General features: G+C 35.5%; 1 protein-coding gene across 7 annotated transcripts in view; it reads right to left on the bottom strand.

Moving 5' to 3' along the window:
• LOC145675432 (phosphatase and actin regulator 2) overlaps positions 1–15275 on the bottom strand; it is an 850331-nt gene that overhangs the window by 323794 nt on the left and 511262 nt on the right. For all 7 annotated transcript variants that reach the window (XM_081745850.1, XM_081745845.1, XM_081745844.1 and 4 more), the window contains one exon: positions 13828–13992. In XM_081745850.1, the coding sequence (XP_081601976.1) occupies positions 13828–13992 (165 nt within the window). The remainder of the gene's footprint in view (positions 1–13827; positions 13993–15275) is intronic.

A 15275-nucleotide genomic window follows, 5' to 3' on the forward strand; every position in this document is an offset into this window, starting at 1 on the left:
AGTTTTGATTCAAATACCTGCCGTTCCCAAGACCACACTTTCTTCAAGATGGCCCCCACAGAACAACAGGAAACATTTTGTGCTGTGGAATATGCAAAGACAACTAGTGCCGTGTTGTAAGGGGGTGGGGGCGAGCAGAACGACGGCCCCGAGCGCCGAAGTAAGGAGGGCACAAAATTCGGGAGGAAAAAAGAAAAAAAGTGATCAAAAATTACTTGGAATATTTTATGTTACTTATTGTTAGGAAAATGCATGTGAACATATATAGAAAAAGGAAGGTAAAAAGTAAGTAAGGAAGAAAGTAAGTAAGAAAAAGTAAGGTAAAAAGTAAAAAAGTAAGGAACTTTTATAAGGTCCATAGCTCCAAAACTATGGGACCTACTGTAGTCGGGTTAAGATTTCACTTAGGACACTATCCAAATATCCAATTTTTTTTTCAGAGTCCTGCGGTACTTCCGCAACAATTTTTATAGAGGTAGTTGGTGAGTACTTCAAATTATAAGCACGTAGCCAAACTCCCTATATAAAAATTGTTGCATGAGTACCTTAGGATTCTGAAACATGTACTTCTGGATACCGCACATATTAGTTCCTAACTGAAATCTTGATCCGATTATGGTAGGTCCCATAGTATTGGAGCTATGGACCTTTAAAATTCATTTCTTCATGTTTTTGGTAGCCTATAACACTGAAGCAACGAATTTCTGCACCCAGGTTAGTATTATCTTGGTGTCAGGAATCACCTCCCGAAGGTTGTCAGTGTTGTTTTGAAACATCCTGTATACTTTGCTATTGTATTGGTTTATTTCTGCCGAACCACGAAAAACTTACGCATTTATATTAGTTAATCTGTGCGATAATTTCCCTAAATTTTTACGTTTTATCAAAAATAAATCCCTTTTAGCTAAATTTAACCACGAAATTTCCCTACATTAGGGGAATTTCCCTCGAACTATGAACACTGACTACCACCATCTACTGACTACCTTTGAAAGAGAGAAACAAATGACGACTGGGGTTTCTGAGCCCCATCAGTGGTTAAGGGTTAACTTTGATAGTCGCTTGCATCTCGTGTGTCGCAGAAATTATTTACTTTTGAAAGAAAGAAAAAAAAAAGCATGAACTGCTCTTATGCTGACTAAACATGTCCCGAGCTCTGTATTACTTTATTATTCAAAATTGCCATACGATACAAAACTTACAGTCAGTGTTAATTAAACATTTATCCATGAACACCGAGAAAACTTAAAACTGACATAACCTTTATGTATGAAGCGGTTGGCTGGAGAAGGCTTGGCGTTTGCGTGTGCATGCAACTTATAGACGCCACCCAACTAATTAACTAAATTGTTAGTAATACGTGTATATCGCTGTTTGTAAGTAGTTTGTTAGCTGCAAAAGTATATTTTATCTATCGTGCATGTTGCGCTACTAACCTACTTTGACAACAAACTTAGAATAAACATCAATCCAACAACACAACAGTAACGACGACGGAAAAACTTTTTCTCGGATGACACATTTTCACCGAGTGTTTAATAGGCCATGAAATTCGACATCTCTAGAGAATAAGGGCTAGGATTTTTAAGTGTGCGTCTTTTTCTAGAAAGAACAACACATACCTCTCAGATGGATAAAAAGAAATTTTTTCAGCACTTTTTCTCTTCTTGTGGCCTTTATCCCTTAATTTGTCACTGCTTCCCATTTCTCTGCTTCTCTTCTTTCTACTGCTATTTTCTAAAATGTTATTCCCAATTGTTTTGAACAAAAATCATGTGGTGTCCTGAACCGTCGGGGTAGTGTGTATTCTGGAGTTCTCAAGAGCATTATCTCTGGAAAGGGGTTGTCATACGTACCTAGTACATAATTTTTTTCCACATTACATTTTTTTCCCATTACTTTTGAGTGTTTGGTGTATCTAACACAGTATAACATTTGATTGCATGAATATTATATATCGACGTTAAACTCAAAGATTTCATTTCATTTTTAGTATCACACACGGTAAATCCAATGTAGTTCATTTGTAAATACAGCAAACTTTTTCTAATCCGGCCCTCAGTAGTCTGTCCTCTCAGCAATCCGGTCCCAACACCTGATGTCTGCCGCACTAACGTTGTAACAATCTATCAACGATTGTACGAGGCGTGTTTTTTAAGTAAGGTCCGTTTTGTTGTAGACACTAGTAGTTCGCGCGCATAACGCAACGAGCGTGTGCGTCGTGTACTGGCATGCCTCGGGAACAACTGTGCTCAGTTTCAGCTCTGTAGCTGACCTGCACGGTTGTGTTCTGTGCTTTCACAATGTTTAAGACTATCAAGTCGCCCGCCGCCTGTGATGTTCGCTCAGTGATATAGTTTTTGTCAACAAGAAACCCGTCTGCTGCAGAAATTAATCAATAGATTTGTGAACTGTACGGTGATACTGTTATGAGTGCAAGCAAAGTGCGTAAGTGGGTACGAGAATTCAAAAATGGCCGTGACAACGTCCATGATGAGGACCACTCAGGTCGCCCTTCTTCGATTGCAGACGATTTGGTGGCTTCAGTTGAAGCGAGGGTTCGTGAGGCGCTTCACAATAACAGGTCTCTCAAACGAATTTCCTGACGTGTCGAGATCAGTGCTTTACAAAATTCTTTCTGAACACCTAAAGTTTAGGAAACTGTGCTCCCGTTGATGTGAAAATGGCAGTGAACTCTTGGTTATCGGAGCAGGCGGCAAGTTTTTATGAAGAGGGTATTTTGAAATTGGTTGAGAGGTATGATAAGTGTTTGAACAAACTTGGCAACTATGTCGAAAAATTGAGTAAAGTATGTACTTTCTGAAAATACATTTACTTTTTTTGAAATAACCTTTCGTTGTGTACTTATGTTCAAACGGACCTTACTTAAAAAACACTCCTCGTATTTGTTTATACTGCAGCTGAGGAAAAAATACATACAGTACTATTGTTGCTTGTAAAGCAGTTGTGTGATAATGCATGCCGCCGTCGAGCATCATTGCTTCAACTCAACATTTGGGGCATGCTTCATAGTGAGTGATAAGCTACGTACAATCTCAAGCATTGTGTATCTCTATGTATTTCTGTGATAATGTATGTAACCTTAGATTTAGTAAAGTATAGTACTGTATGTGTTAAATTCAATTTCAGACACATTCAATAATTCGGCCATTTCGCTAATCCAGCACCCATTTTCGCAAGAAATAGTCGAATTAGCGAGAGTCTAGTGTTATGTATTCCATATATATACATTTTTCTTCTTTTAAATAAAATAAGTAAACAATAAAAATAGATAAATATTTCATTTTCATCCTTCAGCTGATTAAAAAAAAAAAAAAGAGCATATATCGTACGCGATTGAATTTAACTAAAATTCGCATGATGGCAGGTCTTGACGAGATTAGTACACATTATCAATTATTATGGTGTGAAGACCTTTGGTTCCCGAGTTGGTCGTCAACGTTGAGTTTGACCTTGATGGAAGGATATTACATATCCACTGCTATTAATGAAACTCATTCAATCTTGACCAAACTTGAAACAGTGAATGACCTCGAAAAGTTTAACATACATGTGACATACTATGAACAGTGTGTCCCGGCCTTTGATACCCGATTATTAGGCAATCAAATTTCAAATTGAACTCAGTGAAGTCAATACATTTTACAACTCCGATCAAATATATATCTCATTTGATCTTGATCAAGTTTGGTATGGTGTGGTATACCTCTACAAATCTAGTACACATGCGAACCTATTATGTAATATTATAGGGTGAAGACTATTATCCGTAACGTCTCATATGAAATATCATTAGGTGTATTTTCTTCAGAAAATACGTTCTAAACAATGTGAAATATGTACGGAAGTGCTTTATTACTACTTCATACTAGTGGGTTTCTACGACTCAAAATTACAATATTACCATATACCGTAATTGCGGGCTACTTGGACCCTTAAGGGGCTACTTGGACCCATACCAAAAAGTCGTTTAAAGTCCCATATGCAATGAAATAATGAGTGAGTTCAGAATTAGATCCGTTAGATGGGATCATAATGCAGACGTAAACACATTGAAACTAGTTCTGTGGTAGACTACGATTAAGCAGCATTGGTGAGAATGGTCCTTGACGAAAAGAGTGTATTTATTGACTGCCAAACTTTTATGTATGGACACTATTTGCAAGGAAGTGGAACCAATGCTAAGTAAACACATAAGTAGTTACATATAGACTAATGAAACTGACACGGTAAACTTTCTGATATACAATAAGAAATGTGCATAATTGCATTATTTATGAACTGTGTCATATGACCTGGAAAACATCCATGGATATTTTGTCCCACCACATCTTTTGTTATCTTTACCCCACCCCATCCTTCGTTATCTTTATCAATGAAAAATAAAGGTTTGTTTTCACGTATCACACAAGTAAGGACTTTTAATTGTTTCCTTAAGGATACCGGACAAAATGGTACATCAATATGAAAGATTGCCTGTAGGTCGAAAATATGCTGATTTTTCATAACAGCTTGAAGAATGTTTACCAGCAATTCAGTCGGGGAAAATGTCGCAAAAAGAAACGGAAGCTCACTTCAAGATAAGTCGTTCCACCATAGAAAGAAGATTAAAGAACAGGTCAAGGCAGAATCCGGGCCATCTGAAAGTGTTCACTGATGAAGAAGAATTAGCCTTCGCTAGTCATCTTGATAAAGTTTGTGATTTCGGATTCCTCGTTAATTAACTTGATTTCAGATTTATTGTGAAGTCCTATTTAGCCATGCATGGGAGAACTGTCAGTGCTTTCTAAGACATTCTTCCCAGTCGAGATTGGGTGAAGTTATTTTAGAAACAGCACCTCCAGTTAACGACTAGATTCGCTGCTAATATAGATAGGGCTCGTGCAGCTGTAGAAGAAATCGTAATCAGCTATTACAGTCATTATATTTGATACTACCTCTTAACATGTTCTTTTTGTGGTTTGCAGTAAATAAAAATTGTTGTTCTTGGAACACCTACGTCCTACTTAGTCTCAGAGCAGATTTCAATGGTTTTCTGTAGGAAAATACGGGGGTGGGTTCAAGTAGCCCGAACGCGAGTATTACTTGGACCTATTTTTTACAATAATCGCCTGTGCTTTGTTTTCAATATATGTAACTAAAACTGTACTCGATATGTACAATAAAGCCTGTAGTTCAACTTAATATGGGTTATGACAATAACTTTCGAGTTTTCGTGGATGAAAACAGGCCGAAAGAACGAATTTATTGGAAGATTGCGTCCAAGTAGCCCGCATCTACAGTACTTTTACAATATTTTTATAACACAACTAGCAGAAGTATTCGTTGTTGTCCGTGATTAAAGAAGTGACGCAATAATAATAATAATAATAATAATAATAATAATAATAATAATAATAATAATAATAATAATAATAATAATAAATCATTTAAATGCCTACGATTCCTTTCCTACAGTTACCTAGAACTACACCAAGCCAAAGTGTAGCTTCACCTTTATAAATGAAGATTGTTTGGTTATCAGGGCTCATGGAACAAATCTGAAATTTCACACGACAGGTTTTTCTTTTTCAGTTTTCGTGTCTTATGAATATTTTACAGAGTATTTTCTGTAACAGATTGTTTGTGGTAGGGTTGCCAAGTTAGCCACTTTGTGACAAGATCTGGTCATTTTGAGAACCTGGCTAGCCACAAATTTTTGAAAAAGCTACTAATAGCTTTTTTAGCCATATGCTCTACTTTTAACCATTTCTAGCCATTTTCTGAGTTCAGCCGCTTTTTTATATATTCTATGCGTCATTTTGCTATTTTCTGAAGTTTGATACGTTCTCTAAGGGGTGGCATTCTAAACCCTACTGCTACAACTCACCCCTTCAAACAGCGTTTCCCAACCTTTTTCAACTTGCGGCACACTACGGGTGTTACTTGGATTCTCGCGGCACACTTATAGATATTATTATTTGTAAATATAAATACAGTGTTTTTTTTTTTTTTTTTTTTTTTGTGATTATTGACCTCCTTCTCACAGAGGAAAAAGCTCTATCACTGTTTTTCCCCGTGGTAAATCATTTTGCTTATTTTTCATTCTAATTAAAAAATAGAAAACAATTGTAATGAAATATTGAACTCAGGTTTTAAAAATACGCTTTTTTTTTAAAAAAAAAAAAAACTGTATCCAACCTTAGATCACTAAATAACGAACGAACAAACAAATCTCTCTCACTTTTAAAACACAAATGTAAGTAATTTGTCGAAAGAATTGAATGATATTTTAAATTTCCAAGTTACGAAATAGTCTGCAACAATAAAGAAGAACTAATGGTCATAACAATGATAACTAATACTCTTTTTAACACTAGAAACATACAGAACAATAACCCGGTATGAAACTTAAAATTGTAGATTCACAATAGAGGTTCATAGTAATGTGAAATATAAATATATATTTTTCCCTACGTTTTGCAATTTGATTGCAATAAAATTAATAATTTTGTTTCGATTCCTCGCGGCACACCAGCGGCCCATTCACGGCACACCGGTTGGGAAGCGCTGCCTTAGAAGGTAGCATTTATAGTTATATTGATTCCTTCCTATATATTTTCTACAGATCCCTTCTTGATCCCTTCTAGAAAACATAAAGGTTACCAGTAAAAGTTGATAGAACTTTTCGGGAAATATGTGTAAGTTTTAGTGAAACCCATTAAAGAAATTCAAAATAGATTTCCTGATAATATTCATATCTTTCAAATTATCAATGAGGATCTGGAACTAGTGAAAGTCTTTTACTCACTTAGCTTTAGCTTTCATTTTGGGATTTGAATATAATATTGATACAATTGAAAATCAGTACCTAACATAAATTTCATGAAATGGGTGAATAAGACTTCAACTGAAGAATTTTTGCAAGAAGTAAATCAACAGATGCTGCGAGTCTATTTTCAGAGTTAGTTTCGTTGATATTATTATTATACTAACGCTTCCACATTCGAACTCGGACGTAAAGTTTCTATTCAATTACTGTAGGTGAATATATTCAAAAACAGAGTCAGGAACAGGTTGCAACCAAAATCGCTTTCTTCAATTTTAAGAGTGAGTTGCGCCATGTTCAAAAGTATTATTTTCTATAAGATATTTCAGCCCAAGTTTTGTAACTACGTACCGTAGTTGAAATTAAAGCAGGTCGGTACACGCAACTGAGACGAAAAATGCTTCACCTCGACCTGAAGAATAAGATGATGATGATAACATTTATTTATGTTACGAGAGTTTTGCCGCACAGAAGCTTTCTTTCTTTTTCCTAGCCATTTCTGGTCATTTTTCGCAACTGATTCTAGCCACTTTTTCTCGTGAAATGTTGGCAACATTGGTTTGTGGCCCCTGCATCTTATCTAAATTACTGATGCAATCTGTAAAACCTGATACGAAAACTACAAAGAAAGAAAAAAAACTAATCTGTAAAATTTCAAATTTGTTACATGAGGCTTTATCCAAATCAATCCTCTCTATTCTGTACAGTTACGTACAGTCCAGCTCAAAACTCCTGACGTTTAAGTGTGTCCTCCTTTTCACAATATCCATTGGGCGACGTTGTTTAATTGCTTTGTTTCTGAATCAGGAGACAGCAATTTCAAAGGTACGCCCTTATAACACATACGTATGTCACTATAGCGTTAATAAATCTGTGAGAACAAATTTGTTTTTTCAATATCGTAATTTCTCGCGTTAATGTTTCACATTATGCCTGTACACGAAAGGAAGCGAAATTCGACAACGTCTCACCTGCACACTACTGGCTTTTTGACAGACATCAAGAGGTTTGAGCCGAACTTTAGATGTGCACCAAGTCAACATTGTGGATACTGATTCTAATTTGCTCTCTCTTTCCTAGTCACCTCGAAGCAAGAACGTAACGGTGTGGGAGTTCTGAACTTCATTCAAACTTTTATTTTAGAACTTCATTTGAAAATGATTTAATATTTTACTTCAACAAACCATATTGTTTACTTCTTTTTAGTTCTAATAACAAGTTGATTTTATTAACCACTACAATTTCCAAGTTCTTGTACTCATGTTTCTCTTTTTGTATTAAATTCAAAAATTACATACTATCTTACATGTTCATATTTATTTATTTACTTTTGAATCAGACAATGCCGATGTACAATTCTTGATCTTATATATCTGTTTGTCTTAATGAAGGCATAATAATGTTATAAATGGTGCATGACGCGTTTGAAATTAGGAAATAACGTTTGGGTTTAACGAAGACGTGTCAGTACGCTGAAGATGCTTTAATGTTAATAAATTATTGACATTCCAACAATGCTGACAGTGAATTCAAAATTCAGAAACCACGAATCTCTTCATTGTCAATGTCAGGGATTAAATACAAATGCATCTGATCCAGAAGAATATTACAGAAGATCAGTTTTCATACCATTACTCGATTGCCAGAATTGAAAGAGCGGTTTGAAAACCACAAACACATCCTTACAAATATTTATTTCGAACCGTTTAGGTACTATACCTCCACCACTGAAATTAAGAGGTCTACACAGTTCTCCTAAGGTATTTTAACTTAACAGATAGCTACACTTTCTAAATTTGAATTATGGAAGTAAAATGGAATGATATTGTACAAAGTGAAAGACCTCAAAACAGTACTGACGCATTAATTCAATGCAATCAAACGTTTCCCCAATGTACGAAAATGCTGCAAATATTAGCTACCTTTATTGTGTAGATCTCTTCGGCTGAAAGAAACTTCATTACTGAAGAAACTGAAAAAACTACTTGCAAATATAATGGGTCAGTATTGACTTATTAGCCTAGCTTCTCCAAGTATTCATCGAGAAATTCCTGTAAATCCTACAGAAGTGGTTTCACAGTTTGCTAGATGTGAACGACGTGATTTATTCATCTTGTAAATTAGAGCCATATACACTTGCCTCCTTTCCTTTAAAAAATGTTTTAAAAATCATTATAATAGGTTTAAATACATTTTTTTGAAATTAAGAAATATATTTATGCAAGATATACAGTAAAAGTAGGCAGAAGTATTAAATATCTCGAAAAGATGCACAATATATATATTTTAAAATGTACATGTCCGACAACACATTATTTATTTAGGGATATGGAAGTATATTCTGATGAAAATTTACAATCATGGCAACACTAGTTCCTCACTGCCTCCCGTCCCAAACAGAATCTCAGAGTACGCCACTGTCTAGATCATTCTAGCCAATCAACTATATTTCTACAGCGATCAAACATTCAGCAGTCAAACATACAAAGATAAACAAGATTCCCGTATCAAAGAGACTAACTAGTTCTTACGTACTGAAATCATTTGTATTAATCGTATGTTCCGTTTGTTCGATACGAGAATATCGATATGCTGTCATGTCTAAACACGTCTTCAAATCAATTATGGAATCTGTGATTAGATTATGAACTTGGCATAACAGAAAACCATATCGAAAATAGATTAATTTACAAAACAAGATCTTGAATCTACTTGAAACTTAGTTAACTTATTTTTATAATAAATTCCTACAGTATTTAGGAAAAGAAAAAAAATTAAAAAAGTAGGGAAAAACTGTTGAACAAACAATAAACCACTCACATTTTAGGAATCCTAGAGCCATAGACAATCTCTCCATGGTAGAAACTAGGACTAAACTATCAAGATACTAGCGAAAGAATACTCAAGTTGAAGCTATCACGTATTCACAATTTCTATTGGAAGGTTTGCTTTAAGTCCAGGTATGACTAATGGTAAGCAAATTAAAACGCAAAGAGGGAAATTAAAAAATGGTAAATTCGAAAAAGAAAAAAGCAATTACAGAACAGAATGGGAAATCCTAGCGTTTATCCAAGTTTAATATTGTTAGTTCGGATGACTCTTTTATATTTCTCTAACCGAGCAGAAACAGTCGCTCCCAATATAGTATGAAGGTACAAAACAACTGACCTTTTAACTACTGCCTAGATTTTTGCATGAAAATAAATTTAAGAGGGAAAGCCTTTGCGATTAGAGGCGGCAAATACATCCTTGACCTACATTCACAAAATATGCAAAAATATTTTTTTCTTCATTCCTTCAGAATATCATTACTACTTACAAAATGCCATACAGTCTTTCTTAAGTGTGTTTTAATAGATTGTTTCTCGTTCACTTTCACAATGCGAAATTTATTGCTGAAAGCTATTAATACGCTCATCAACATTCCTTTGTTATGATATATCCGTCGGCCAAGTCCTATAAAAAAAATCAGAAATATGCGCTTCGCTTAATCTATGCACGATTCTTGAAAGCATCATAAAATGGCTAATAACACAAACAGAAAATAAATTGTTATGATATTCATAATTAATACATTATATTATTTGGTCACAACTTGAGATTAGTGGTAATTTAGAAATTTTATTTCAATATTAACTCCTAGGAAGAAACTATTAAGATTGCTAATGTTCTAATTTTAGAGAAAACTATGTAATTGTGAATTCCATACGTATTTTACCAATAACTTAAAAGATTACGAAGCCTTGATTTCTATTAAGCTCGGTGTGCTAAATTTCTCATTTGGGGTGGGGAGAACTTCACTGAGTTCATCTACATTCATAGTTTCTTAATACGCTACATAAACGCTAGTTTTTATGCAATACAACTCTTCTCAATAAGCTACGCGGAATCAAAAACATTTGAAATGCATCGAACAACTTGCAGAGATGCTGAGTTTAACAAGGGGTATACCCGCGGCGGGGGAGAGGGGGGAATGGGTGCCCTTCACAGGACTTTTTGCCCCGCAAATGGAGTTCGACTTTTACGTGTTTATTTAAACATGTTTACTAAAGCAAATGACGAATGCTTGTAATAGGACAAATGGAAGTGCCCATTCATTGCATGAGAAGAATAAGAAAATGAAATGAAATTTTAAGTTACTACGTTCCACAGTTACGCTGGTTAGGCTAAAGGTTAGAAGACGGTGATGAGAAATGAATGGAATGGTGGAATGAATAAAGAGGGAGGAAACGGGAGAACCCCGAGAAACCCCACGCACATTGTGTTTGTCCACCACAAAGTTCACTTGGTGAGAGATGGGATCAAACCAAGGACCCCATGCACCAGAGGTAAACGCTCTACCATAAGCCACCGCAGCCCACGAGAGGAATAAGGTTTCAATCGAAAATAAAACCCGAAATTTGAATATTGCAAAATTGTTCTTTTCCCTTTTAGAAGCAGAATTATCGAAAATGCTGAAATACATGTTTACTCATTTTTGTACATGTGTTTACATATCGAATTAAGAAGTCTATTTTCTGAACAAAATTCGAAAATTTGAATACTGGAAATTGTCTCCTTTCGTAGCCAAAATTTTGAAAGAATTCAAACACGTTTTTGATTAACTTCAATTAGAGGTTAAAGTACCATACTTCTTATCTCCGACTTGAACGAATACTGACATTAAGTTTTCCTTTATAAAGAATCGGAAATTTCAATATTATAGAAACTGATCTCTTTCCTTATTAGAAGTGGACTTGTCGAAATATGTATTTTCTTATTTTTAACTGAGAGTTTAAATACCAAAATTCCAAATCTAACTTCAGTGAACCCTCACATTTGGCAATTTCACCACTGAGAGTCGAAATTCGAAAACAGAATTTGCCCTCTTTCCGCTATATGAGTGCAATATACCGGTATTCAATTTTTAATGGGAACCTCATATGCTAAGCATTATCTTCCTTTTGTGTAACAGTAGAGATTTAGAAGTTTAAAAAAAATCTGAACACGTCAACACATAATAACTATGAATTTCCTAAATGCAATAATTAGTGCGATACTGATCAGTGGCATGGAGAGCATTATCAATTACAGTAGCGAAGAAATGCGCTTGAACACACCAAACATTATGTGGCGCTACCGGCTGAAATGTGGGTCATATAGTCGGCCAGAGTACTTCATGGGCTTTCCTGACACGAAGATTAGTTATTTTATTTCAGTACATAGAAGCGAGGCGAATTGCAGTTAACACAAATAAGAAGTTTTAAAAAATCTTTTCGGCTTTCTTTAGTTATACAGTATTGAAATACTGATGAAATTTGCTAACAAGTAATAATTTAAATTTCCTGACTACAGCCATGAAAGGCTATGACAGCCAGATGACTCAAGTTCAACTGGATAATATCTGGCATCGATTCGCAGGCGCTGTTATTTCTGACTTTCTGGATCACAGTTCTTTACCTCTTAATTCAGGTAGCTTTACAACTACCTCCTGATGCTGGGTCAATACCTGAAAATTTTAGTATTCCCAGGGACCGTATACACCAAGGTCGTTGACGCTAACAATTCGCAACAGCGGGAGCTAAATAATAATAATAATAATAATAATAATAATAATAATAATAATAATAATAATAATAATAATAATATAAGCCTGTTCTTTCTTTTTTAACGCTCTTTATTCGCACCCGCAGATGGTAAGTTTTAATGCCTATGGAACGAAAAAGAGTTGAAAAAGATTAAGAATATAGTCTATAACTAATCCCACTTATTTCGTTAGCTCGAATTCCCTGACTTTTTCAGGTTTTCCAGGTCACGATTTTCGAACTTTTAGGTCTACACATAAATGTAAAAAAATCAACTACATATTTCCCGACCAGGGGATTCCTCATCTACCAGGTACGTACGTAGGAATTTATTTCGGGAGGGTCCAAATTCAATATGAGAATAATTTATACTAAAGTTTGTAAGATCTCTCCTAAAATTAGATTAAACTTAAGAGTATAGTTCAGGAGAAGTGAGACCCCCAGCAACCCACTGTAAACGTCCCTGTCCCCTACTATGAATGTACGTGTATATAATGAGCATGTGTGTAGGTACAAAAGTTCTGCAAAACAAACTAATATATTTTATAAAATATCCTCTAACAAATAACCAAGTAAGGCAAAAAGAGCACGATTCTGAGAAAGAAAAGCCCGTACTTAAAATTTAGTGTCTTTTCCAGATTTTAAAAAAGTTTTTCATGAAATTCCGTGATATTTTCAGGACTTTTTACGATTCAGGACTTTGAAAGCCCAAACATCACCAATGTTTTCAAAATGAAAATCAAATATTTCAGTTTAACATCCCTAACGATTATGCCCTTTTAGGGTAAGAGAGGGGATGATTAAGGCAAGTGAAAGATGGTGGAAAAAATGGTGGAACGAGAATGTGGGAGGAAACGAGACTACCCAAAAAAACATGTGATGTTGTTTACTACAGTCTTACTTCGCCGGGGATCGAACTAGGAACTCCAAGCAACAGAGGTAAGGACTCTACCACTGAGAACCCGTGGCCGCGCCAGTTTTCAACATACATATAACAATTATGTATAAGTTAGTCTTCCTGTCAAGAATAAGTTTACAACAATGATCTTTTACACCGGAAAATCCCTATTTAGGAAATATGAAGCTTAAAATAAGTAGTCCCCTCCCTCCGACTTCTATTACCCTAAAATGAAAATACTTCTAACGTGTCAAGCAATGGTTTAGTGTATAAATTCTTGATTTTAAGAAATTAGCATATCACTTGAGACATTTCATCGTGCGTTTACCGTAATTAAAGAGAAATTCTAGTGCATACATAATTAATGGCTATAGTAATGAATTAAATACTTTTGTCGTTCCACTATAAGAAACTTTAGCCACAAGCACGCCGGTAGTAAACCTTCTGGCTAGAAAGCAACAAACAGCAAAACTAACTACATTCCCAACCCACAAACATTGAAGAAAGCAAAACGAATGTGACTTTTGATTACTTACATCTTGAGGTAGCTTCGAACTTCTCCGACTTTTTCTTTCTTTTCCATTTCCAAGGCTTGAATAACCTTCCTAAAGCGGAGAATTTACTTTTCCTCTCCAGAGGCGGCGTCCGCGTCCCCGATCCGAGGCTGCCTGTTCTCACCGCAGCGCCATTCTGCTTTTTCGCTGCAAAATAATAATAAAAAGGAATATTACTTAAGATATACACCATACAACATTACGGGGTCGACAAAACAACATAGTTTATACGATTATTTGAGTAAAGTACATTTTAAGCAATGTTTAGTGCAAATTTAGCCGAAAATCTAAAGCTTAAAATCAGAAAACGCTGTTTAAAAAAAAAAATCCAGTTACTTTAAGCATATTTAATCTGACAATTTGCTAGGTCTATCAGTATTATTGAAATAAAATGAAATGAAACCTTCTGAGTTTTATGTTCCACAATTATGCCGGCTAGGCTAAAGGAGACGGTGAAGATGAGAAATGAATGCAATGGTGGAATGAATAAAGTGGGAAGAAACGAGAGAACCTCGAGAAAATTCATGAATGTTTTTTTCTCCCACCAAAGCTCACCTGGCGCAAGCTGGGATCGAACCAGGGATCCCACGCACCTAAGGTGAACGCTCTACCACTGAGCCACCGCAGCTCTACCATGCCTCCTACTATTATTATTATTGGTTAATAGCTTGATTTCGAGTTTAACCTGGGAAATCATTCTCTTCCGGTATAAACGTTAAACGTTATACAGTAAGATAAACCTCAGGATCCGGGGTGTTAGGATCCCCTAAAATCTCGCTTTTCTGTAATTTTAATCTAATTTTAGGGGTGATTTTACAAATTTTATAATTTATTTCATACTAAATTTGGACCTTCTCGAAAAGCTGTGCCCTCCCCGCCCCCCTTTCGAAATAAATCCTTGTGTAAAGTGTCTGGTTAAGAACTATAACATAGTGAGAAGCGGATTTCTGCAATCAATTATCATTCAAATCTTTCTCTGGGGTGCGGTGACTCAGTGGTAGAGCGTTCACTTCTGCTGCTCGGGGTCCCTGGTTCGATTCCAGGTCGCGCCAAGTGGACTTTGTGGTGGACAAACACCGTATGTGTGGGGTTTTTCCGGGTTCTCTCGTTTCCTCCCACTCTATTAATTTCATTAATTTCTCATCATCACCGTCTCCTTTAGCCTAGCCGGCATAACCGTGGGACATAAAACTTCAATATTTCATTTTCAAATCTTTCTCTGGTTAAACCGGAAGTTGTAGGAATCTAACACTTCCGGTTTCAATAATAATTGGGAAAATATCATGTCATACAAAAAACTACTTCATGTGACACTTCTACTTGTATTTTCTTTCACTGTATGTGTGCGTGACTTAGCTCTTGTTGTTTAACAGATCTTCTCTGTACGTGCGAGTTTATTTTCCGTTTTTGTACTTATTGTTTTAGAGGTA

The sequence above is a fragment of the Thermobia domestica genome, chromosome 18 (genome assembly GCF_964235325.1).
Source record: "Thermobia domestica chromosome 18, izTheDome1.hap1.1, whole genome shotgun sequence".
Taxonomy (NCBI): domain Eukaryota; kingdom Metazoa; phylum Arthropoda; class Insecta; order Zygentoma; family Lepismatidae; genus Thermobia; species Thermobia domestica.